This window comes from Vipera berus, assembly GCF_964194415.1.
Source record: "Vipera berus genome assembly, chromosome: 1".
Taxonomy (NCBI): domain Eukaryota; kingdom Metazoa; phylum Chordata; class Lepidosauria; order Squamata; family Viperidae; genus Vipera; species Vipera berus.
The window spans coordinates 114,233,692-114,261,577 of record NC_138202.1 but is presented as its reverse complement, the minus strand read 5'-3'; the positions used below and the strand labels follow the sequence as shown (position 1 = coordinate 114,261,577).

At 39.1% G+C, this 27,886-nt stretch overlaps 1 protein-coding gene across 1 annotated transcript; it reads left to right on the top strand.

The window, feature by feature from the left end:
• Window positions 1-3,067: 3,067 nt before the first annotated feature.
• On the top strand, window positions 3,068-26,259 carry BEST1 (bestrophin 1; the record flags this gene model as incomplete). The annotated part of the gene is made up of 9 exons (XM_081313770.1): window positions 3,068-3,219; window positions 4,360-4,454; window positions 5,376-5,609; window positions 10,701-10,855; window positions 11,748-11,825; window positions 20,680-20,832; window positions 21,356-21,436; window positions 22,456-22,607; window positions 24,093-26,259. 9 exons carry the CDS (start codon window positions 3,068-3,070, stop codon window positions 25,276-25,278), a joined length of 2,286 nt encoding a protein of 761 aa, XP_081169896.1. The 3' UTR covers window positions 25,279-26,259.
• Between the last annotated feature and the right edge of the window lie 1,627 nt (window positions 26,260-27,886).

Genomic DNA, 27,886 nt, shown 5'->3' with positions numbered 1-27,886 from the left:
TAACTTTAAAGAGGGAGGAAAGATAATGAAGTTGTTTGTAACTGTAAAGAAAAATGAAAGCTGAATCCTATATATATATTATATATAGGTAAAGGTAAAGGTTCCCCTGCACACGTGTGCTAGTCGTTTCCAACTCTAGGGGCCGGTGCTCATCTCCATTTCAAAGCCGAAGAGCCAGCGCTTGTCCAAGGATGACTCCGTGGTCATGTGGCCGGCATGACTAGTCGCCAAAGGCGCACGGAATGCTGTATATTATAATAGTACCTACCTATATATCTTTTCTTTTTTCTGCTGGTACCTGTAATATTGTTTCTACTTCTTTTCTCTCTTTTTCTTTCTTAATTTCATTCTATATAATTTCCTATTTATTTTTTACTTATGTGAAAATATTTAATATTTTTTAAAAAAAACTTTCCTTATACTTCTCCTTATCATTTTATTGCCATTCTTTCTTAACCATGCTCATATACTGATTCATACATTGCCTCTTTTTTAAATGTGGGCTTCTTTTTTCAGGAGCTCATTAACTCCATCTAACAACTTGGTAAGTCTTTTCCTTCCTCTTCACCCTTTCATTCTTCTTTAATATATTTGTTTTGAAATTTGATTCTTGTTCCTTCCTTCCTTCCTGCATCTAAGATGGCGGTGCCTGGAATGGCTGCGGCTGCATTGGCTCTTGAAGGCAAATAGTTTTGGGAGGGATAGTAAGGGCTATAGGCCACATGATCAGGAAGATTTTAATGTGTTTGAGCAACATGGTGGAACTAAGGTAACATTCGACATACGACCGACAATCTTTGCTGGCCTGGCGAGTTTCTAGTGGTTTTGGAACTGTTGGTGAGACCGTTAAAAGTCGTTGGCGCTGTTTGAATTTGTTCTACCAGCAGCAAGATCTGACTGCTGGCCCAGTGATGGATTGTATTGCAAATCAGGGCTGTTTCCAGAGGAGGCAGAGGAGGAGAGGACCTGGAGCTTATGGAGTGAAGGAACTGGATGAGGCTGTCGGCAGGCCCAGAGGAAGGGAGTGGGGCTTTTGGAGGAGTTGGTGGCAGCAGCAGCGTGCTCCAGGGGCGAAAAGAAGCAAGGCCTCTTTAAGGAAAAGGTGGAAGAGTCAGGATCAGAAAAAGGAAAGAAGGCGAGGTTGTCAGAATACAAGCGACTTTGAGGGCTAATCAACATGGAGCCCCATTTCCATCTGTCCTGTGTGCCATTGTTCACTCCCTAGAGACTAAAATGGACAATGTGAAATTTGAGCGGGCCACGAACAGGAAATATATATCGGAGGTGGTGACCCTTTGAGAGCTGTATGCAACGAAATTTCATTTTGATGTATGCCGATTGGTGTACATTCAAAGTGACAATAAAGTTATCATCATCATCATATAGGCACAAACAACTCTGTTTTCTGTTCAGCATCCATTCATTCTTGACACTATTCCTTCTTGTTTTATCATATACACACATTGTACACAACCCATTCCTATAGCATTCAATTAACTTATATATTCTCCTGACATATCCAGCTTTTGCTTCCAGATAACAATATACACTTTGAAAAGCACTTTGATACACAACCCATTTCACTTTTGACAAACATGTACTCTTTACAACAGCAGATCACATATTACCCCTAACACTTCTTAAAATGTTCTATCCAAGAGCCTTTGCAATTTCAAGCAATACAGTATATAAATGTTATATATAAGGGAAGGTGGGCAGTTAAGAACTTTGTGGTAAACAAACAAACAAACACTCCCATCTTTAGTAAACATTTTACCAAGGCATACAAATTCATTTACTTTCTCCAGCTTTTCCCCATTTATATATAATATATCATTCAATATTTCAGGGGGTGGGGGGGTCTCATACCTTCAGCAAACTTTAGGATGAAGCACAGTATAAACATTAGACCTTTATGAAAAGCATGTGATCCATCTTGTTGAGAAACTCCAGGGATGATGCAACTGAGCCAGGAGAACTGTCTCAAAGGAAAATTATGATACTTGTGTAACCAAGGGAAAAAAACGAGGTCAGGTATTGATCATTTGTCCCTCGTATATCTCTTTGAGAGAAGGACACAATGTAGAAATTCTCTCCCATCTCATATTTTATTTTTGCACTCTGCAACACAGAGTGGACAGAATCACCCATTCCAGTCATTGTTAGCCAAAAACAGTACTTCAAAGCAGTGTTGCTGATTGCTTGGGGCAATGTGGAAAAGGCCCTTTGAGGGATCAACATGCTTTAATCTTCCTTTTAAATCTGCAAACTTTTTCCTGGGCAGCAGTTCCAACCAGAGTCATGGTACTGCCTAATAAATGGCTTTTTCTGCATTGCCTTTTTAAAAAATTTCTGCGCTTCAATTATGCCCCAATTTGGAGAAGCTTCTCTATAGTGTTACCTCTTTTTTATTATTTACTGCAAAATTACTGCCTCAGAATTATTTTTAAGTTCTTTCTTTGTCTGCAAAGAAATGTTTTGGCAGTTTTCATGTTTGTCTGCCTTTCTCTCTGTGGAATTCTGAACACCATTTTTGGTTTCTGAAACAGCATAAAAACACCGTGGGCTGGTGCATGGGCTAATTGGTTTCTAATTACTTTAAAATACTATTTATGTATCTTTATCATCAGGTGTTTTTTTCATTTTCTTGAATGTGCTTTATAATAGCTAGTCTTCCTCTCCCCCTCCCCACCTTCTCTTTTCCCCTCATTTTGTCCAGAGGTTTCCCAGTTTACTCTGACCAAAACCCTTACTTGATCACTTGCAGATGACTTTTGGAAGTAAATTGGGAGCTATATGGAGTTAGACCAGGATTAAGGCTGCCCATGCTGGATATAAGATTCCTACAGTGCATGATATATCAGGAAGAAGTGAGCTTGACTTAGCCCAAAGTTTGCATTGACCATTAATTGAGATAGTGTACTTGAAGATATATTTATGTATGATGGACTCTGTTTGTTTTATTCTTGAGTTCACTGAATTTTTGGGGTCGGTGGTAGTCTTTCCATGGGTCTTCCCTCTTGTCTAATTCTTGCCATGCTGCTGTTTGTTTCTAGCAGGCCCTGTGATGACAGTGACCTACACATACCGTGTAGCTGATGCCCGCCTGGGCACCTTCTCACAGCTTCTGCTACAATGGAAAGGCAGCATTTACAAGCTCCTCTACTGTGAGTTATTAATCTTCGTATCACTTTACTTTGGCATCAGCCTCATCTACAGGTGAGCATTTCCAGTTCCCTAAATCTGGACAGGTATGTGTGTGTGTGTGAAAGAGAGGAGATCAGTAGGGTAGCTTTGTCCTTCTTAGTCTGGTTTTTACTTCTGTATCTTCTGAAGACGTATAGTGAGCCAACACCTCTCAAAAATTGTTCTCCACTCTCCTTTCTGCTCTCCACACACTTCTTAACAGATAAACTGCGTGGTCTAATCTTAGAGAACAGTACTTGCTTCCAGGAGAACATGTCATTAAAAAGATTTTCCTTCTGAGGGGCAATTCATACAATGTTATCTCCCATTTCCTTGTTTCTGCTTCCCCCATAAAAATGTTTAAGATAGGCTGCAATAGAGTTTAAGAACTTGAAACCTTATAATTGCAAAATAATAATGGTAATGTTCCTAGATTGAAATTTTGTTCTCTCCCCCCCTCCCACAGCAGCATGTAAAAACCAATAAATACCCACTCACCCCTTTCTCTGACCATCTGAGCCTAAAAGCAGCAGGCACTTGTTTAAAAATACACAACCAATATTTCTCTGTAATGGCCTTCCCCAGCTGGGCACCCTTTAGATGTGTCAACCTCAGTTCCCAGAATTTGCATAGTGTGGAGCCATTGCTGTGCATTCTGGGAACTGAGACTGCCCAGATTAAAGAAAGCTACTCTCTATAGCTTATTGTGGCAGTTGCTATTCATTGTTACCATACAGGCATACATTCCCACATGCTACTTTAAAAAAAAACCAGAATCAAAATAGCTAGTTGATGAATGATAAAACAGGGTATCTGATCTGACACAAAATATCTGATTAATAGTGGACCATAATTGCCAACATTCCTATAATAAACAACAAAGGAATTGCTATCTGCAGTAAAAATGACATATCCCCCAGTTTAAAGAATAATCTTTTGATTGGTTAAAAAATGGTATTTACCTATAGTAGAAGTTCTGCATTAGTACATGTACCTGTGTGGAACAAATAAAAAGATTGTCATTTTGCAGAACCGCAATAACAATAAATAATCCCCAGTATGTACAGGAATCAGCTGAGTCTATATTTGTAGAGCAATTAAAATTGTGTTTGTTCTCACCAATAAGAAATGTTTTTGTTGTTTTGAGACATATCACAATGTGCTTGATTGCAGGTTAATTCTGAATGAGAGTCAAAGGCTGATGTTTGAAAAATTAGCCCTCTACTGCAATAGCTATGCTGAACTGATTCCTGTGTCTTTTGTGTTAGGTAAGGTTGCAAAAATGTGAGACAAATGCTAGGAATGGTGAAGTCTCCCTATAGTTAACTGATTTGTCTACAACAAGCGCTAGCTCTAATCTTAATGCTTAGGGCAGAAAATCCAAATGGTGTTTCTGATTTTCTATGTGATCTTTTAGAAATGAAGAATTAATTGGTGTTTAATGAAGCCCATTAAACCAAAGTCCAGTTGAACTGGCTGTCTCTAACCTTATTTATAGTCCATTCTCTCCAGTGGGTATAACTCACTTCATTCTCATCAGAGGCAAAATAGAGATTAAAAGATAAAGCCATTTGTGTTGAGTTCTCTTTCTGGTGACATCAAGGACAGATTCTTCATTTTTATATTGGTAACATTATGGAACATGTTACTGTTTTCTTTTTCCAATTTTTTTTTGCTTTCCCCAAAAATATAATGTAGCTCCTTGGTTTTATTGCTCTTTTTAAAAAGATCACAAGAGCGAGGGAATGTTGGGGAAAGATGAATTATACTATTATGGCTATTTTAAATTTATAGTACCAGTATGTGCAATGATTTACAAGCCTTTCCCTATTGCAGAATGTTACTGCAAGACAATTTTGCAGTGCCTCTTTATTTATGACCAGTATTTTTATTTCCAGGTGATCAAAAGGTTGAAAAATCAATGATGGTTCTCCGCAAGAGTTTAATCAAAGGATTACTGACTCCATTCTGCCGTTCAGGCAATTATTTCTCCCGACACAAATTATTTAGGATGATAATTTTGATCACTGTTATATATTCTGAAAATCAAGCTGGGGTTTTCATCAAAGCCTCCATTTTGTTAGAAAAGCATATATTTTCTGGACAATTAGATACAAAACAAAATGGATTCTGTCCACAGATAATTGGCTGATTTTGAGCTGTGCCTTTCTGTCCTTGTTCCTTTCTAGGCTTTTATGTAACTTTAGTGGTATCTCGCTGGTGGGGACAGTACGAGAATATCCCATGGCCCGACCGCATTATGAATCTGGTTTCAAGTGGCGTGGATGGGAAGGACGAGTATGGGCGTCTTCTGCGGCGCACACTGATGCGCTACATTAATCTACTGAGTGTGCTGATCTTGCGTTCAGTCAGCACTGCAGTCTTCAAGCGATTTCCCAGCATGGAACATGTAGTGACAGCAGGTAGGCATTGCCAAGATAACTGAGGAGGGGCTAACTAGCTAGAATAAAATGGCATGGAATTTGGTACACCTTCTAATAATACTTCTGGGAGCTCTAAAGTTGATTGAACTATTTCCAATAGTAAGTCCTTCAGATATAATAGACTAACTCATGCCAGACCTTCTAGGAGGAGATGATGGAAGTTATATTCCAATACATCTGGGGATACAAGGTTAGAGGGAAATGGCTTACCAAGATGCATACAGTAAGAATAAATAATGTTTATTAATTACAGTTCTGTCCTACTTGCCTTTTCTCCAAAGGATTCACAGCATCATACGGTATATAGTTTTCTCTCTTTATCAATTTCATTCTACAAAATAGCTTAGGAAGAAAGAAAGATAATGCTTGCCAAATAAGCCCACTCAACGAATTATAGGACCAACAATCTAAAATGATCTTTTCCTGATATCTCCTTCCTAACACTGCCTCTCAGTATCTCATTCAATCTATGAAATTGGAGGGTTCAGTCACTTGGAACCGTTGCAGCTGTTGCTTACAGCAAATCCCAGGTCATAAGTAACTGGGTTTGATTTTCTTTGGGAGAATATTACTGAGTTCCTGTGAGATTAATAACAGTCATCCCCTATTGAATACTATCATTTAAAAATCCAAGTGCTTAACATTCCTTTGTCAAAACCAAGGTTCTAGCCTCATACCCACATAGATAATCCTATGGATAGCCATTAATCTTACTGCAGTACTGAGTGATATACTCAATCAAATGAGGAGGGCTATGCAGACTTGAATGATCACCAATTGTGTAAAGACATTATTTTCAGAAGGATTACACCAAGCAGCTTCAGCAGTTTTCCCAGATCATTAAGACTCCAGCCCTTTTGGCTTCCTTTAGGTTATTTTATTTATTTATTTTCCTCCATCCAATTGTGCCTGTCAGAGATTGCCTAGACAAATCCCTACAATTTTTTGGCAAGGTTTTTCATAAGTGATTTGCCATTGCCTCCTTCCTAGAGCCCAGGGTCACCCATCAGCTGTGTGCCTAAGGTGAAAATAGAAATCAGGGTCTCCCACTTTCTAAATTAATGCGTTAACCACTACACAAACTGGCTCTGTATAATTATTTGGTAAACAGTCTTTTCCATGATAATCTCTTTACAGGCTTGACTGTTTTTGTCCTACATTACTATTTTAAAAACAACCAAAGTAATTAGAATAAGATCCATTCAGTTCTGAAATCAGATTCTAGATTTAACAAGGAATCTTTCTCAATGAAGATTCTCAATTATCTGGGCAGAGATGTCTAAAGATTGTCTGAAGTTGTCTTAAGGTTGAATCATTGTGCTGGACTAATTTTTAGTTCCAGAGATGTTTCACTGTACATCCAGGCAGCTTCCTCAATCAGCGCAAGGCAGAGAGTTAGGCAGAAAATCGTTGGAATGTACCAGCTCCTGCCACATCAACCTCAGGGTATTCAAACCTCTCTGAAACATTTTATGTCAGGAATTTCTGCAATCAATCACCACGGGGAGGAAAACCACCAGCAGCTTTCTATGATAACCAAACCAAACCCTTACTGGCAGTCTATGTGGCTAACTTGGCCAGTGAAATAACAGCAGCAAACTATCCTATGCCTTCCAACAATCAGCTTGGGTGGGTACAAGATGGAATTTTTAATTTCAGTTGCAATGTTTTATTTCTGTTGGCTTTGTCTGTTGTTTTAATATTTACATTTTTCCTCATTGTTACTGTGTATTTTTATTGTTCTGAGAGTGACTGTAAAAGTTTGCACTGAAGAGCTTTATGAAAACGTTATTAATAAATCAATCAAAGAAATGCTACCACTGCAGCCCAATATTTCTATTCTGGGGGATTAATCAAATTAAATTCTCTATAGCTAATTCTGAATAAGAACAGTTAGTTGGACCTGATGGCCTAAATCCCTCCTTCCAACTATATTAAGTTTTGTGTAAATGGGCGTTGAGGCATAACCTAAAACTACTCATCTTAACCTCTGCATTGTCCATAGGGAAAAAATCTCTTGGACTCATATCCAATTCATATATTGAAAAATGTTCTCCCCCTCCCCCAGAAGTGATTATTTGTACAGGTGAAAGATATGGAAAAATCATACCCTATGAATTCAGTTCAAGGGTTGTGCTTTGAACTATCCCTGACGTGTCCTAGAGGGGTTGGCTCTCCAATACAGCTTCCATTCCAATTAATACTGTAGATTGCTCCATTTTCACCATAGTTCCATAAAGCTGGTGCCTTTCCATGGCCCTTCTTGCTTTTATTTCTCAGCTGAAAGCTTTTTGCCTGCCTCCTTGGGAAACTAGCAGGCTCTCAGAACTATCTAGAACTGGCCTTAGTCTGACCAGACCTAATGATTTCGGGAGGGGGCTTCTTCCATTGGCTTTTCATTTTCTGTTTGGCAGGCCCTGATGGTTTGAGCCTCTCCCAGTTACTCTGCAGAAAGGTGCTTTGGCTTTCAGTCCCCAAATCTTTGCTTGATGGCACCACTATCTTTGTCTTTCTGTCTCCATCTTGTTAATTCCTCCCCACAGAACAGTAACTTTTCTTTCTTCATAAATTTAAAGTTGTCTTTAAAAAATCGAATAACCTTAGTTGTTGAGTCCCCTGCAAACGTATACTTAACTATATAGACCGACTTCCCAGCTAAACTTAAACCTTGCACCCAACACTCAGAAGTGTCTTCAAGTAAATAATGTTGCTATACAATTTTAATGATAAGCAGATCCACCACAGAACAGTTTTATAGTCCCCCTAGGCATGAGATCTATGTATGATAGGTCTTTCAGAAGAGCTATAACTCACAAAGCGAGTTGTTCTGCCTCAGGAGGTCTAACCTGTTTCAGCTGGCTGCTTAACTTCATAAACACTTTAGAAGCAGGGAAACAAATCTACAACTCTGCTTCATTGTCAGAATGGGAATTTAGTTGAACTTTCTGGTCTCATGAATTCCAATGAAGTGAAGCATTTATGGAAAGATCAGCACAGCCCCGATAAAGATGGATACATGAGCATCAGATTAATAACCGAAAGAAATTAATTCTCTCTATATTTGTGTCTCCAATACAATTTGTAGTACTGGGGCACTATCTAGTGGCCATTCTTCACTCTACTTCTGCCTTTTATTATCCCTTGCTGTGATAATTCTTTGGCTTAGAAATATTTATTTAAAAAAATAATTAATTTTACAACAGTGTACAAGGGCACTGGAGTCCCCAGGCCACTGCCCACTAGCAGGCCATGAGCCATTCAAAACTGTGCAGCCTGAAGTGACAGAACTTAGCTATTTGTTTTAACTAGCGATAGTTGAACAATTTATAGTGATCTGGTTCATATATAACACTAAATCATAAACTATTAATTTATAAGCCATAGTAGCTGGATTCATATATCTTGCTAAGCCAAAACAAACAGATATTATTGTGGTGTAATAGAATGGATCTAATTATCAAACTAATAGTCTAATTGCTATCTTGCAATTAGATTACAAAGCTAATCTAGTGGGGGTTTGGTGAACATTTATTTTGATTTTAGATTGGAAAAAGTGTTTACATTTTTTTATTAAAAGAAAGGAAAAAATTCAGTGAAATTATCCTAGAGTGAGGCTGCTGTGCTTAAAAGATGTACAAGGGATGTGTACAAATATTTTGTTTTTCACTGATTATCACCTATCTAGTAGATTGATATCCCAAAGAAAGTTAACATTAGAAAACTCCTCCCATGAGACTTTGTAAGATCAGGAAATATGATTAACTATAGTTGACAGATGAGTGAAGAGAAAAACAAATTACCCAGTCTCATTACCCTACAACAATAAAATCAACATATAAACATACCATTAGAATTTTCAAAGATACCTAAAACACCTTGAAAATGATGTCAGCAACCTTTTTCAAAATGAAAGGTCATAGTTTGACTAAGCATTGAATTGTCAATGTTCTCTGTTTCATACACATTTATTTATTCAATTTCTATAGCTGCCTCTCTCAAACAAATTACTCTGGGTGGTGAACAATCATAAAATCAATTAAATGCCAAGTACAAGTACAATACAAAAAAAATAAGGCTCAAACTGTGAACAACTTGTTACAAGAGCAGAAATCAGTAGAAGATAAGAGAATTCTGCTCTCTATAATCATTGTCAAGGAAAAAGTTCTGCGTCTGTCTAGGTTGTACTATTAATTTTTGCTGGAAGAAGTGATCTGTATCTTCCTGGTGAATGTGAACTTGATCTGAGCAAGGTTCTAGTGAAGCAGCTCTTTATAACTTCAACAGCAGGTACCCAAGGACACAGCATACCCAGCTTACCAGCTGAGCCAACTAATAGACTACACGGATGCAGAGAGAACAAGAGGCAGAGCAGACTGTGAGTTTATAACTGGACAATTGTTCCTCAGTGGAAAGAGGCCAATCAGTTGGCCAAGCCGAAAGCAGTCAGCTGATGATCTGTTCTCCACAAAAGCAGCTACACAAGTGTGATAAGAAACTGTGTGGCTACATAAATTATTAATGGGCTATGGAGTAGATGAGCCAAAGCCAACAGTGTTGTCTGAACACAATAAGGAATGTATTCACAATGAACATAAATAAATCCAAGACAAAGCACAAAGGCATACATGTGCAACACACAAGAAAGGGGACTTGTGGACCTGAAATACTGCCCATTGGCAGAGATGACGGCAGATGAATTCATTAAGCTTTTGTTCAGAGATTGACCACTTTGAGAGATGATGGGAGTAGTAGATTAATACAAGAGCTTGGAAGGGATATTGCAAGTATGACTTTAGTTGTACTAACTCTCAGTACCTCAAAATCTACCACCCACTGAGATGCATTGGGGTATAAATAGATAGTTTAGAATTTCCTCTGTATTCCTTCTTTAGCTCTTACTGCACTTCGTTCGTGAGCTTTCAAACGTCTTCCTTACTGTTTCTCAAGCATAGCTGCTCTCTCGATTCTCACTTGAAAGGATATAGTTAGTTGGAATTAGGCTTATAGGAAATACATGTCCTCCATGTATTTCCTACAGTAAATTTATATCACCTCTTTCCATCTATGTAGGCCTGATGACACCAGAAGAGCACAAGAAATTTGAGAGTTTAAATTCAGCCCATAACAAGTTTTGGATCCCATGTGTCTGGTTCTCAAACTTGGCAGTAAAGGCACGTAATGATGGGCGAATCCGTGACAGTGTACTCCTCCAAGGCATCCTGAATGTGAGTTAGATATATAATGCATGTGTTGTGCTTTGAATTCATTAACTAACATTTTTAGTCTCTTAGCAGTGGAGAAGCTCTAGCAAAACAGCTGTTACATTTCAGCTTTGTCCATGCTACAGGCCTATTATCAGATAGGGCTGATAATTAGATTTTGAAGAAAAAAGGTAATTTGGTTCATTTGTGGGCACTGACAGAGCAATTGCCAGTGATTCCTTAAAGAAACTGCATCTTTTTATGGGTTTGCAGAAACTGCAATTCACTCCTGGGAAAGGACATATTTGGTTTAAGGAAAAGTTCTGAATCTCCATTAAATCTAGATCTCTCTCTAGATCTCTCTCATATTGCAATATTCATCATTCCAGCTATTGGGCCTGCTAACTATAGGCTATGGAGGAGCTAATATCTTGATAACACCATGGTGGAACAGGTAGATCATGGTAGATCACTGATCATGGTAGATCAGTATTTCTCAACTTCAGACAAGATTTCAACAACTTTAAAATGTGTGAACTTCAATTCCCAGAATTCCTCAGGCAGTATAATTGATGCTGGCTAGGAAATTCTGGGAGTTAAGACCACGCACCTTAAAGCTGCTGAGGTTGAAAAACTGTTGTACACAGTCCAGAATGGGTAGCATAACAGGAAACCTAGAATCAGAGAGGTCTTTAGTGCAAAGGAAGGTGGAGGATTAATGTAGAGAAGTTTGACTGTGCTCTCTGTTATACTCTCCTAGCAACAAAACATCCTGGTCTAAATAAAAACACTTTAGTAACTTTTCAAAGATTGATGACAGAGACATGGAGAACAAAATACACACTGAAAACCTGAACTGAAAGTCCTATGGTGAAACTTTACTTCCTCTAATGGTACTTTTATTTCCTTCTAACAGGAAATGAACACATTGCGGACCCAGTGTGGGCGTCTTTATGGATATGATTGGATTAGTATTCCCTTGGTCTACACACAGGTGAGAATTGTACTTCAACTTATATTTTTGTCTCACTGCAGCCAGAATTACATCCCATTTATGTGGTAAATAGACCTCATAGGTGCTTTGTATTAAGCCTTCCTTACAGCTTCGTTGAACTGCTATCTAATAGGGTTGGTGTGTCCCAGATACTTTCAATTAAACAATGTCATCTGTAGTAGCACCTGCCTTCTGGGACAAGGTCCCCCTCCACCAGATCCAGATGGTCTCCATTCTGCTGTTGTTTAGAAGGGGCTTGAAGACTTGTTTCTTAACCCAGCCACTCAGAATTATTGAGAGTCGGGCAGCATACCAGTTTCATAGGAAATGTTCTGTTCCGGACTTCCGGTGGCTCCGCGGCGACGGAAACAGCCTTCCCGGGCTGCCCGCGGCTCAGCTGAGTGTTTTTTCGCCCGAAACAGCGCCGATCAGCTGTTCGGGCGAATTTGAAGCCCCCTCCTCGGGAGAAGAGGAGGGGGTGAGGCCCCAGGTAGGGGTAGAGTTCTCCGGGGCCGCCTGAGCTTGGAGCTTGGGCGGCTGAAGGATTGAACTCCCCCGAAGCCTGGGTTGCTCCCAGCTGGCCGGCGTCTCTGCTCCGGATTTCTTGGAGCAGAGCCAGGCGTCTGCGACCACCCCTACCTGAAGGAAGGACTATGGATTAAAAGGAGCAGGCAGAGCGGTACAAGAGGGAAAGGTGAAGAGGATTATTTTATTTTACTCTCGAGCTTGATGGACTTTTTAAACTAAGTGAAAGTGCGTCACAATTGAAAGTAAAAGATGGCGGCTAAACCTCCCCCTAAAACTCTTCGGAGTGGTGGATCTTCTCCGGTGCAACAATCATCATTACAGGCGCTGCACCCTCCTGATGTATTGACACCGAAGGACTTACGAGATGCTTTGGATAAACTTCTGGAATCAATTAATCAATCAATGGGTGATAAATTTGCACAGATGGAGGAGAAATTGGAGAAACTGGAGGAGAGAATAGAAGAGAGGATGGAACAGAAGCTCAGCGTGATGAAGGTAGACATTTTGTCTTCAGTGCATAAAGTGGCGGAATGTGTGGATGATTTGGATGAAAAAGTGGATGATTTGACTCAAAAGAATGCCATATTAGAAGCAAAAGTACGGGAGAATGAAGATTTAAGAGATAAAATGGAAAGGGAATTAAGTCTTGCTCAATATTACCAGATGCAGTTTGCTGTTAGAATCAGAGGCTTAAAAGAGAATATTAAGGAAGATTTAAAGCAGCTGATTTCTGAGGCTCTTGAAGTGGTATTGAATCAGCCAGCATCTGAAATAAGAGGAGCTATGGATAAAGTGTTCCGTGTGAATTCATGGATTGCTAGACAGAGAAAGCTGCCTAGAGATGTGGTGGTCTACTTTGCAAAAAGAGAAATTAGAGATGAAGTTATACAAGCTGCCTATGATGCTAAAGTTGTGATTGCTGATCAAGAAGTCTTGGTTTTAAAAGAAATTCCTCCAAAGATTTTAAGGAAAAGGAAAGACTTCACATTTCTTGTGCAAGAGCTTAAGCAACGAGATATAAGGTTCAGATGGGAGATTCCAGATGGGTTGATGGTGATGTATGAAGGCAAAAGGTACCGGCTGATTACTGTGAAGCAAGCGCGTGATTTCTATAATAACGTTTTAAAAGCAACCCCATTAACACTTCTGGAAGCTGCAAAGGGATCTGGAGAGGGAGAACATCAAGAGGTTGAAGTAGAGGAAAACGGTGCTGGAGGAGATCAAGCTATAGCTTCTTTGGATGATCCTAGAGAGCAAAGGGTAACGCGTGCTGCTTTAAAACGAGCAAAGAAAATAAAAGAACAAGACCAGCAAAAGTCTTCGGAATCTTCACAACGTACTCATAGCCAAGCAGTGGGAGGAGCACGGCCTAAAGAAGATAGTCCTATCAAAGCAGTGCTTCAAGAGCTTTGGGAGGATATGCATGGCAACTAAATTTTTGACTTGGAACGTTAATGGACTAAATTCACCACAGAAGAGAAAGAAAGTTTTTCAATATTTAAAACAATTCAAGATAGATGTTATATGTTTGCAAGAAACGCATATTAGGGCTACGGACCAAAAGCTTTTATTGAACTCAAGACTGGGTACGCACTTTGTTGCCTCTGCAATGAATAAGAAAAATGGAGTGGTTGTTTATATTAAAAGTGCCATAACAGCGGACTTAATTGAAGCAGACAAGCATGGAAGATATGTACTGATAGACTTGTTGCTAGAAGGCAAAAAGACGCTTTTAGTTGGACTGTACGCCCCTAATCAACAACAACAACAGGCTGACTTTTTTAGTTTACTTCATACAAAGCTTACCCAGTTGGATTATAAATCTTTTATTTTTATGGGGGACTGGAATGGTGTTTTGGATGTACAGATGGATAAGGCTGGAGCTTTTAAGCGCATTCCAAGTCATGCTAGACTGCCTAAATCTTTTTTTGAAATGAAGGATGACTTGGAACTGCGAGATATTTGGCGTGAGAGACACTTGCAGGAAAAGGATTATACTTTTTATTCTGATAGACATCAATCTTTTTCGAGGATTGATTTTATTTTGGTGACTAATGACTTTTTTTTGAGGACTAAAAAGGTGAAGATTTGTGCAAGAACTATCTCTGATCATAGTCCAGTTTGGTTAGAGATTGATAAGGAGAAAAGAGACAGGCGCTCGTGGCGCGTAAATGAGAATTTGTTTAGAAATCAGAGAAATGTGGAAGAATGTAAACAGCGGATGAAGGATTTTTTTGAAACTAATATGAACAAAGGTACCTCTATGGATATGGTGTGGGACGCTAGCAAGGCCTACATGAGAGGGGTGCTGATATATATGAATAATAAACATAGACGTGCTGTGGAAGCTAGGAGGAAAGAACTGGAGAATGAAATAAAGGAAAAAGAAAAGGCTTTGATTTTGAACTCAAAGGATGTGAAAACTAAGGAGGCTATTAAATTGTTAAGAGGACAATTTGATAAATTAATGGCTGACCAAGTGGCAACCAATTTGCGGTTTGCCAGGCATAATACTTTTTGCAACGCTAATAAACCAGGTAGATGGTTAGCTTATAGATTGAGGAAAAAACAAAGGGCTTCTAATATAGACAAGATTGAGCATAAAGGAAGGGTTGTGTTTCAACAGGACCTTATCAAGGACGCTTTTGTGGATTTTTATTCTAAATTATATGCTAAGGAGAAAATTAATGAAAAAGACATTGATATATATTTGGAAAATGCTAGCATCCCGGTTCTTACGCAAGTACAAAAAGAAGGGATTAATCAATTGATTACAGAAGAAGAAATTGTTACAGCAATTAAGGAATTGAAGGTGGATAAAGCACCAGGTACGGATGGTTTGACTGCGGCCTATTACAAAAATCTACAAATAGAGATGATAAAACCGTTAAAGGAACTGTTCCAGACAATCCAGAGGGGGGGAAAGGTGCCACCGTCTTGGAGAACAGCTTTTATTTCCTTGATTCCGAAGGAAGACCAAGATGCTACTCAAGTTAAAAATTATAGACCGATATCGCTTTCAAATACAGACTACAAGATATTTGCTAAGGTTTTGGCTAATAGATTGATGAGGGTTCTGCAACAGGTGATTCATGGGGACCAAACGGGGTTTATTAGTGGTAGGCAAATGAAAAATAATGTGAGGCATATAGTTGATGTGTTAGAGTTTTTGGAAAGGAACAACCAGATCTCTGCGGCGCTAATTTTCTTAGATGCTGAAAAAGCTTTTGATCAATTGAATTGGCAATTTTTGTTGAAAGTTTTAGACAAAATGGATTTTGGGGAAAATTTTTTGCAACCGATTAGGGCATTATATCAAAAACAAACTGCCCGAATTATAGTTAATAATAGCTTGACAGAAGCATGTAATATTGAGAAGGGCACAAGGCAAGGCTGTCCGTTATCGCCCTTGTTATTTGTGTTAACATTAGAGATATTATTGGTTAAAATACGGAATTCGGAAAAAATTAAGGGGATACAAATTAGAGATCAGGATTATAGATTGAGAGCATTCGCAGATGATCTGGTTGTTACAGTGACCCAGCCAGAGAACTCTGTTGTGGACCTGATGGAGATAATAACACAATATGGGAAGGTTTCTGGATTTAAAGTTAATACACAGAAAACCAAAATTTTGGTCAGAAATATGACAGTTTCGCAAAAGGCTCTTTTAGAAGGACTAACTGAATTTGAGATTGTTAAAAGGGTTAAATATTTGGGGGTGTTTTTGTCACCCTCTAATACAAAGTTATATAAAAATAATTATGAAAAACTATGGGGGAAAATTCAAAAAGAATTGGAGAATTGGGAAAAATTGCAATTGTCTTTGTTGGGACGGATTGCAGCAGTGAAAATGAATGTCCTGCCTAAATTTTTATTTCTATTTCAAATGATACCGATTCTTAAGAAAGATTCTAATTTGGAGGAATGGCAGCGAGGTATCAATAAATTTGTGTGGGCAGGGAAAAAGCCACGAGTTAAACTTAAGATTATGCAGGATACTCGTGAGAGAGGCGGGCTTAAAATGCCCAATCTTAAACTATATTATGAAGCTGCTGCATTAGTAGGAATAAGTGATTGGATTAATTTGACACAGAAGAGATTATTAAATCTTGAGGGCCATGATTTGTTGTTTGGCTGGCATGCATATTTGTTGTATGACAAGAAGGTAGACAATGTGTTTAGAGTGCATATTTTAAGACAGGCATTACTGAGAGTTTGGAAGAAGTACAGACATAAGCTAGATTGCAAGATACCACTGTGGGCAATTCCAAAACACGCAATAGAAAATATACATGCTGGTTTCAAACATGATGTGACTACGTACAAGGAGATCCTAAGTTTGGAAAGAAATGTATGGTGTTTGAAATCATATAGTCTCTTGCGAGAAGAGAAGGTTGTTCAAAACTGGTTCCAATATACTCAGTTACGGGCCAGGTGGAAAGAAGATCAGAAAAATGGTTTTACAATGACTGATGAAAATTTGATAAAGCAAATTAGAAATCAGGGACCGGCACATATTAAACGGATATATCTTGCATTGATAGAGATTGATTCAGAAACAGAACTTGTTAAGGATTGTATGATAAAATGGGCCCAAAACATCCAGGAAGTTATTACAATGGACACGTGGGAAAAGATTTGGGTGAGGAACGTAAAATTTACACAAGCTCAAAATTTAAGAGAAAACTTTTACAAAATGTTTTATAGATGGCATTTAGATCCCAAAAAGCTCGCAAGTATGTATCCGAATTATCAGCCTAAATGTTGGAGGTGCGGTGATGAAGATGCAACATATTTTCATATATGGTGGACATGTAAAAAGGTTAAGGCCTTTTGGATAAAAGTTTGGTGGAACATGCAGAAGATTTTTAAACAGAGGATAAAGTTTTGTCCGCAACTTTTTTTGTTGGGAATAATTACAGATGCTACAGTTGTGGACACTAAGTTGATGTTGAATTTAATTACGGCAGCAAGACTCCTGATAGGTCAGTATTGGAAGAAAGAGGAATTGCCGTCTATAGAAGAGTGGACTTTAAAGGTTTCCGACCTGGCAGAGATGGCGAAGATTTCGGCCTATTTGAAAGATCACTCGCAAGAACGCTATATTATGGAATGGAGAAAATGGATTGAGTTTATCCAGAATAAGTATAGGGTTAAGAAGTTTTATGTAGCATTTGAATAAGTCTTCTTTCTTTTTTCTTCTTTTTTTTTCTTTTAGTTTTTTTTTTATATATATATTTAATATTACTAAGGTTTGTTTTATCCTATATAAGCTAGAGAGTGATGGATTTTAGAGCTTATAGTTGTTAGTATATGATTGTTTATGATTGGTTTTTTTTATATATACCTTGTATTTAGCTCTGGGAAGTCGGGGGGGGAGGGGGGGAGGGGGGAGAGGTAGGGGGGGAGGGTGAAGGGAGGGGGAGGGGGGGTTTTAAAGAAAAATTGTATGTTAAAACTTTTCAATAAAAAAAGAAATGTTCTGTTCCCATTACAGATCCCATGGCTTGTTCCCATTGCTTTTATTTGCCTCTGTTTCTGATCACCGCTACTCAGCTGACTATCTTTCAAGGGAAAGGATATAAAGCCTAACATTTTGAAATATGCTTGAATGGTGATGGAATAAGAACTACTTTAACGCTAAGGATATTCCTAAGGCAGCTTCAGTTATGGGTTGGGGATGGGATAAAGATCATAAAGTTTGAGCAGAAAAATAAACTGTATTGTTAAAGCATGTTTGTGCCACAGTTAAGAGCAGGGCTTTTTTTGTCATAGAACGCTCAGAATGGAGTTCCGGCACCTTTTTTGGATGGAACTTTGTAGGGTAGGGCAAGGTGGGTTGTATGACATGTGTGAGTTCCGGCACCTTTTTCTTTTACAAAAAAAGCACTGGTTAAGAGCAAATGGGAAATGACCACTTTGTATTTAAGTTAACATGGTTACATGTGTGCTATGCACCAACTTCACAAAGCAAGCACGCTTTTTTCTGTATCTTATGTTTTTTATAGGAAAAACAGGGAGCTTTGCATGACTTTCCAACAGGACATGCTTTCTTTTTTTTCTTTCTTTTTTTTTTTTTGGAGTCTTAAGAACCGTTTCTCAGCTATTGGCAAACATTCTGTGGCCTTTAATGATAACAGCCTGGATGCAGAGCATGGTTTTATCTTCTTCAGGCACCAGGCAGAAGAGTTGTTCACCTCCACCCAAATCCCAGCCTACTGTTAGATAAATGAACTTTGTTAGACTCTGCTATGCGTTGGAAGCAGAATCCATTCCTTGTGGACCAATAAGTATAATGGGAAATTCATACTCAGCACAGCTGGGTCTCCTGCAAATCAAATCCAAAGTAGATGAAACCAAGCTCTGATGTCCATGGGAATTTAGAAATTTGGTCACAGCAAGTCACAGCATTTATGGAAGCCACACCACTTCTGGAGAGTCTTTGTTGCTAGAACAAAATTGAGTAGAGTGGATGAAAGGCAGCTTGTGTCTTGCATGACGGCTTTACATCCATATTCATTTGAATATAAGCACTTGCTTCTTCTGCCCATTTATCCCATTGTTTATACCTTTTTCTCACTGGCTGGGTTCTGTGCTCCTGGAATCCTGTTTTCTTTTTCAGGCAGAATAAAAAGTAAAACAGCAGAAACTGCTGCTTTAAGCAGACACAAGCAATAGAAAATAATCCAACCAGTGTCTTAAACTTCAAAAGAGCTGATTTTAACAAACCCAGAGAGAACCTAGGAAAGATTCCATGGATGTAAATCCTAAAGGGGAAAACAACTCAAGAAGCATGGGAAACTCTGAAAAATGCAATCCTAAAAGCCCAGTCCAGCACAATACTACTGAAAAAGAAAAACAAGAAATTCAAGAAGAAACCAGCATGGCTGCACAAAGATCTCCCTGACAAACGGAATGACAAAAAGGACAAGTGCAAAAAATGGAAAGAGGGACAAATAACTAAGGCTGATTATCAGCAGACAGCCAGAACATGCAAAGATGAAGTCAGGAAAGTAAAGGCTCAGAACAAAGAAAGACTTGCAACAGAAATCAAGGATAATAAAAAAAGTTTCAACATATTAATAACAAGAAAAAAAGTCAAACTGTAGGTCCACTAAAGAGAGAAGATGGCAAGGAAATAACAGGCAGAAGGGAGAGCTACTTAAGTCATTTTTGGCATCAGTCTTCACACAAAAGACTAGAAGACCTCCTAGGTCCCTTCCAGCTCTATTCTATTCTAGAGACCTAGTACTGCAGTGGGTGGTTTGGAGCTCCATGCATGTTACTTGATCCTGACCTATATTATTTTTACAAATAACTCAAGTCAGCAAACATATCCAATATATCTTCCTCCTCCCATTTTCTCCACAAAAACAATCCTGTGAGGTGGGTTACCAGCTGACTTTCATGGATAAGTTGGACTCTTAGCTAAGGTGGGATTTGAACTCATGGTCTCTAACCAAGTGCTTTAATCACTAGACCAAACTGGCTTTAAAAACTGAAACAGATTGTCTATGATGTAGAATTTATATGGAATATTAGCAGGGATAGCCCTAGGAATGTGCCATCTGGGATGTGAAAATATAGAAAGAGCAGTGTACAAACTGTGGTGTATTTTAAAGTCTGGATTAAGAAGAAAACTTCCCCACAAAATGGGATGTAGCTCTTGAAAATCTTTATTGCTTTCCAAAGATTTTTTTTTCCAGAGAACAATTCTATTTCATTTTATTACTTTAGTAGTCCTAGCTGTACCAAGTAAGATCTTTATTTCCCCATCAAGAAAGGGAGTGAACCAGGCAAATACAGGAAGATATAAATTTAAGCTTATAAATGGAATGACATATACCCTAAGATACTGCAGAAAGTAGGCAATGGTTATATTGGGAAAATGTTTCATGAACTGAGTTTAAATGAACATGGTTTATTTTATATAAGCAAAAATGAGACCTATGTCATGTGACTTGCAACAGACCTTTAGACATCTGTGACTCAGAGGTGTTAGGACTTTTGTAAAAGCACAAACAACAAAAGAGATATGAGAAGCTGTGCTTGTTGAGGCTATTGAATGGTTGTGACTAGTGATTTGAGTGTAGATCAAGGATGGACAACTATGGCCTCTTCACGATCTGTGGACTTCAACTCCCAGAATTCTTGAGCCATACAGGGACCTTAATTGCCCACCCCCTGGTATAGATAATAGTATTTCTGCTCCCATAGAAGCATAATTTGGAAAGAGTTCTAGTTCAATACTGCTCCTCAGGAGAAATCTATCCTAATAAATCAAGATGTTTCAAGAGATCTTAACAATGTTTCTTTCTCCGAGGTTGTCACCGTAGCTGTTTACAGCTTCTTCCTTGCCTGTTTAATTGGTCGGCAGTTCCTGGATCCAGCCAAGGAGTACCCTGGTCATGAAATGGACCTCTATGTGCCCATTTTCACATTTTTGCAGTTTTTCTTCTATGCTGGCTGGCTAAAGGTCAGTTTAACCTGAGATTGTCCTCCCCCAGGGAATTTCAGTTTGTTGGGATAATATTCTGGAGCTGATTCTTGAATTTCAAGTGCCAAAAATATGTTCTGCATTAGGTAGAACCAATTCAAAATTCTAATGAGATTCAAATAACGTGTAATGGTGGTACAGGTATTCCTTTTTATAGCCTATGAAATAGATGGTGGAAGGAGGGTGATATAACCTCCTCATCTACTCTTCTTTTACCCCAGCCATCCTTAGCTCCAGTAGTGTTTTTTCCAGGCACTTCCTAAACTCAGAAGTGAGACTGAATAAAAAAAAATGATGAAGACAGGAAATCTGCAAGGTCTTCTTTAATAAATGCAAATATATTGTTGCTTCCTTTTCTAAGAGTCTTAGTTCACTCTACTCTACTCTAATCTTACTCCTTTTTCCACTAACATGTAATGACACTTTAAATATAAGAGTGCAATGTATTTTGCTGGACCACCATTGATATTTTTCTGATATTTTCCTTATTCCCATTTCACAGGTAGCAGAACAGCTCATCAATCCATTTGGGGAGGATGATGATGATTTTGAAACCAACTGGCTTATTGATAGGAATCTGCAGGTGAGGTGAAGGGCTTAGAATATGTCCTCTTTGAGATGTCTCAAAACAAATTCTGTAGTTCATGAAATACAACTTTAGATGAAGAAATTATAGCACAAAAGAGAAGTTAATTTATCTGCTTTCTCAGCAATGCAATAGATTTCTAATATTCAAAGGAAATATGACTTTGAAAATTTTTATGTTAAATTCCTCTCCTTTGAGCATATTACTTGTCAGGTTTGGTATTAGTCTGTTAATGACTGGCCTAAAATCAGCTACTAAAAACGTGTGTTTTCATCTTTTATATGTTATTTTGCTTTGGGGGGGGAGGGGTGTGTGAAAACTTGAAATTTAAACACAAGAACTCTCATAAAGAGTTCTGACCAAGCATTAACAGAATGACAAAGTTGGAAGGAACCTTGGAGGTCTTCTAGTCCAACCCCCTGCTCAAGCAAGAGATCCTATACCATTTCATACCATTTCAGACAAATGGTTGTCCAATCTTCATTCATGCTTTCTTGCCTATTATTCATTCTTGTCATTCATGAAGTCACATTTTTTTTCTGCATGCAAAAGGACTAATTCCAACGGTCTAACTGTTAGAAAGAGCTGCACCAGGGGTCTTCAAACTTGGCCCTTTTATGACTTGTGGACTTCAACTCCCAGAATTCCTCAGCCAGCAAAGCTGGCTGAGGAATTCTGGGAGTTGAAGTCCACAAGTCATAAAAGGGCCAAGTTTGAAGACCCCTGAGCTGCACAGTTTATAAAACAACTAGCCATGACCTGAACTTTGGAGGTTTAAAAGGCCTCTTAGTTTTGTGCCAGTTTGTGGCTTGAGGCCTTATCAAGTCATGATTCATTCTTATCTTAACACCATTATCATAAGCTTTCCAGTTACTAAGTGGCAGAAATCAAGTCCATAATTGTTCCTTAGATTGCAGCTGTCCCTAAATTTTTAGAAATGGCTGCTTTTTCAGAAATGGAGAAATAAAGAACACCTTCACCTACTGTGGCTGAGATAGTGTACCATATCTTGGCAGGTCTCTCTGATGGCTGTGGATGAAATGCACCAGGACTTACCAACACTGCAGAAGGATCCATATTGGAATGAATCAGACCCCCAGCCACCTTATACTGCAGCAACAGCAGAATATAAGAGGTCATCATTCCTTGGATCAACTTTCGATATCAGGCAAGTGAAGCTACAGAAAATAACTACAGGGATCCCTTTTCTGTCACAGAATATACATCTGCAATGGGCTTTTGCCGTGGAACATCATGACTCAATAAATGTACTTGCCTCTGTAGTGTTGTAAGAGGACTTACACGCAGCTCTGCAGTTTGGATTGGGCCTGTTTAGGGCTTCAACCAGTCATGCCAAGCCTGGATATTACCACTTCTTCTCCTTCCCTAACCTCAATAGTCAGAAATAATTCCATGCACACTAAACATGCTCATTTGTCATTTGACTGTCCCAAAGGTGCTTCCCTCCGCCCCCGCAAGGGCAACTTGGCTTTCTTGGGGATTTTTAAAAAGTGTTCTGCTTCTCATTCTTCAGTTCTGAAGAAGCTTCTTGAATGAGAAGTGAAACATTTTCAAAGAAAAAAACCCAGGAACCTCCAGTTGCCTTTTCAGAGGGAAAAAAGCACCTTTGGGACAACCATGATTTGGATGATGGAGAATCTCCATAGACATTTGTCATTTGACTCTTTTTTGACACTTTTATAAAATGTGCAGTATTGTTGTATGCATTTGATCAAGTTAGTTTTATATTGCATGGATTTTACAACTTGAAAACCCTTAGAATTTCTTAGTAAAAAAATGTAGGGGACACATAAATACACAGTGATGCACATATACACACTCCTAAGTTTGAGAGCACTTTGTTGCTCTGCCAAAATGTCTTAGGCAATCAAGAATGATGAACGTTGGCATATTAACGTCAACAAGCACAAACAGGATTGGCCTGAGGAGTTGACAGGGCTAGGCATATTTGTGAGCTTCTTGGGCCTGCTTCGTCCTCTTCCTCCTCCTGAGTATTGGTTCCCACTTGTTCCCCTATCTTGAATAGCAATGACAGGAGGAGGAGGAGAAAGAGGAAGAAGAAGAGGAGGAGGAGAAAGAGGAGCTGCATTCATCTAGTTTTCCTCATTGGCTCTCAGTATGATAAACAACAAGGAGTAACAATAGGGAGGAGTAAGCAACAAGGAACAATAATAGGGAGGGGTAAGTAAAGCAACTGACTTGAGAAAGACTTGGACTCTTTAAGCTCCATGGCCAATTCTGAAGGACCTGGGGATCACTGAACCTAGAGACGGTGTACTGAGAATCGCCATGGCCTTTGAAGGATTTTAAGAAGGTTGGGAACAGAATGTTCATATAACATTCCCTTCCCCTTCCTGTGTATCTTTTGTCAATATCATTTTCTTTCCTTCTATTTGATCATTGGAGTCAATGGTTCAGTAAACAAGTGTATGGAGAAATCGGAAGTATTGGGATGATTCTTGAGATTTATGCCTGCACTTGTCACTTCCCCTGCCTTGAATGAAAAGTCTTGTTATGTCTGTCATATCCCAGCTGCACCCTTCTCCCTCCCAAAGTCTCCACTGCAAACCTTTGATTTCAGATCTCTTTTTCAACACATCATTGCATTCTACTAGCTGTTTCCTTTCTCCAGCATGCAGAAAGAAGAGATGGAATTCCAACCCCTGGAAAAGATCAAAGAGAATGAGGAAGCAAACCACTCAACACCATTGTTAGGGCACATAAGCCGCTTCCTGAATGTACAATCCCCCAGTTTTACCAGATCACCAAGAATGAGCCTGATACGTCGAAGGAATGAAAATGTCTCTCCTTCTCCTTGTTATGCTTATATGGATGGAGTTAAGCCTGGGAACCTCCAAAGTATTAACCAGCTAAGGGGAGACAGCTCCCCATTAGGCATCAGTTCTCAAGATCAGTGGGACACTGCTGCCAGTAAACTGAGAGAATTTGATGCTTTCACATCAAGCCCTTTCTATGAAAGACCTGGATTCTACAGTGCTCCTCAGACACCCATCAGTTCAGTCCCCATGATCTTGCCATCCCACCGCCAAAACCGAAAAAAACCTCCTGCTCTCTCCAATATTGCTGCTTGTCCCACTTTTCTGAAGGATAATACTCCCAGCCAGTCTCCTTGCAAAGCCAGTGATTTGGTTAGAAGTGAGAACTTGGTTGGCTCAAAATCAAAGGAGTCTTTTCCGTGGCTAGCTGAAAAAAGCCATGTTTCAGATTCATTAATGATGTCAGTTAAAGAAGACACAAAAAATATAAGTTGGTCAAAAGAAACATCTCCTCTCGGAAGCCCGGAAGAACCTCTGTCCTCAGGGGACTCCGTAAGTACCAAATTCCCCTTTGTGGAGTGCACGGGCCCTGAGATACAAACCAGTGTAAAAAGCTTGAATAACCTGAAAACCCATCAGCAACTTCCAGATAGTGCATCTCCAGACCATTCCAGTTTCCTTTATACTCATAATATCAAGACTCCTAATAGCAATGGCCCTGCTACTTTCTTTCCCTTCACTCCTTTGACTCCTCCAGGGCTTGAGCCATATCATCGGAGCAAAGGAAATGCTGCTGTTCTCCCTGGTTCAGAAGCTTCTCCTGGAGTTACAAAGCAAGATAGTTCAGCTGTTTCTGAAGCTGCAAACAACCCAGGAAGTATTTATTACACTGAGGAACAGAGAAAGACCACCAGCTCTTCACCTAATGATTCTGGCATCTCTCTAGCCGAAAGAGACTTTGTGGGATTAATGGAAGTGATCATGGAAATAAGTGAGAACACAAGTGATGAAGGGAAGGGAGAGAAGGGACAGTTCAACTAAGTAGGCTCAGAGTCTTTTCATGTCGATGCGGTGGGAGGGATTCTTTTATTATTATTTAACATTATTATTCAACTTTTTAATGGTAGCAAAAGCCCACACTACAGACTACGAAACAAGTGGAAATCAATGTTAGGCTGGACAGCTCATTCCATAAATGCATATGTGCTGTCACTAACGAGGTTAAGGGCCACTCATAGAATTTCCGCATCACACAACTAAGAAAACAATTCTAATTTCAGCAGAGTTACTTTGGTTCCACATTTAATCTTTTGTTTGCTATTTTATCTGAAAGTACCAAAGAATGGGACCTTGCAGCCAGTGTTGCAAATGCACATCCCACGAGACAATTTAACTGGGATAAAAAATATACCCAGTTGTGTGGACATTGCCCAAGGATGCAATTTCTTTTCCCCGTCCTCCAATTATCATACTTACAAAGGGGATATTTTTTTCTTGTGAATATTACCAGCCCACTTGGTAAACTATGTTTATTAGATCCTAGAGGGATTTCATTACAAAGATCATACTTCATGTGGATATGGAGAATAATTGACAATAATTACAGATTAAGAGTGGATAGTGGCATGATTCCATTCAAATTGGGCAACACCAATATGATACAACTCATCCAGTCAGTTTCCAGCCTAAATGCCATTTTTTATAGAAGTTAATATGACCTTGCTAGTAAGGACTTGATGGCATGTCCTGTGTTTCAGATATGTAGGAGAGGATGCAAATCTTGTTCCTATCGCCTTACAGTACAATTCTACCTTGACTGACTGAGTAAAAAAAGAAATTGAGATATCAGAGTACAATATTATTAGGTCACTCTATCAAATAAGATGCCTATTGCAGGCCATTTGGAAAATACGTAGAAGGAGATGCATTGCTAGTTTCAAAACATTAAAAAAAGGTCAGTGTTTCAACAGTTTGAGGAATGTTGTTCTGCTTGTATAAGAGAACTTGAAAATAAATGGATAAGTAGACAATTGGAAGCTTCTTCTCTGGTAAAGTTTAAATGGTTTACATTGGACTGTCTAGATCAATGGTAGAAAGCAAAACAGCGGGGTTGTCTGGCACAGCTTATTCACTTTAGATACTTAGCATTTAGACATATACTGCTTCACAGTGCTTTACAGCCCTGTCTAAGGGATTTACAGATTCAGCATATTGCCCCCAACAATCTGGGTCCTCATTTTACCGACCTCGGAAAGATGAAAGGCCGAATCAACCTTGAGGATTGAACTCCTGGCAGGGAGCTGAATTATACTGCAATATGGCATAACCACTGCACCACCACCACTCCTAAATATACTAAATAGATATTATATTGTACTTTGGGTGGGGGGGAAGGATTAGCAAGAAAAAATCATTTTTAAATGTTTTTCATGCACATGTTTATAATCGGGGAAAAGCAGGTGACACTAACAACGGAAAGTAACTGAAGAAAAGGTTTCAGTTCCTCCAAACTATAAACTGCCCAGATTGAAAGCAGACAATAGGCTCAAACTGATTGTGCCATTAATAGATATAATCTGCGTGTGTGTGTCTTTTTTAGGGCTAGACAATCACCAGCCCACCTTCGTCCAACTGGTTTTGTGTCTCATGTCTTCTGGTTTCTAGTGGGCTGCCTTAACCATTACACCAGTGGCTGTGCTTGCCATGTTAGAAATCTTGAAAGGGGCTTTATAATTCTCTCCAGACCAAGTGAAAAAGTTTCCAACATTCATATCTTTGCCTATCCTTCTTTTTGGTCTAATACAATCTCCTTTAACTTTGTGCTCTTCCGATGTGATATATTTTGTTTCCCCTGCCTATGCTGGCTAGGGACGATAACATTCGAGATGATAGTGGAAAGCTGGCCTACCAGGTTATGGAATAAAACAAGTGCATCTCAAACTTGAGGACTTTCATTGTCCATGTTTAATGAAGCCCAAAGGAGAATTATCTTTTCTATAGAACAGGTCTGTTCTGTAAACAATTTCTTCGCTCTTCAGATTTCTATTTTACCTTTCTCCAAGATCTCAAGGGAAGCTTATAGAATGGGGCTGTCCCTTTATTTCATCCTCATAGTACAATCCTGGAGGTTAGACAAATGACTGGCCTAAAATTAGCTACTAAAAATATGGTGAGGGGTGAGCCTCAATCTCGTTTCTCCTTTAAGAGCAAAGTAAAAAGCACAATCCAAAGCATGCCAATTGCATGGTATTTCATCATGCGATAGACCAGATTCCAAAGAATGCATTGACTGAGAATAGAATTAAGAGGCTTCAGATGCTCTTGAGGTAGGGACATCACGTCTCAAAAGCAATGCTATCAGTAGAACTTGAAGATCACTGAATTTCTTTTCTGGGGAAAATAGGAGAAACCTCAAAAGGGGGCAATGAGTAGATAGAGTTACATCAGTTAGAGATCCCAATATTTAGACTACTGTGGTAACAGAACAGTCTATAGCCGTGGTGGCGAACCTATGGCATGCATGCCACAGGTGGCACGCAGATCCTTCTCTGTGGGCATGTGGGCCATCGCCCCAGTCCTAGGCCTTCAGCTGGGTTTTATAAAACCTTTTTCCTTTAGGCCTCCGCCACCTTTTACAACAAAAAAAAGG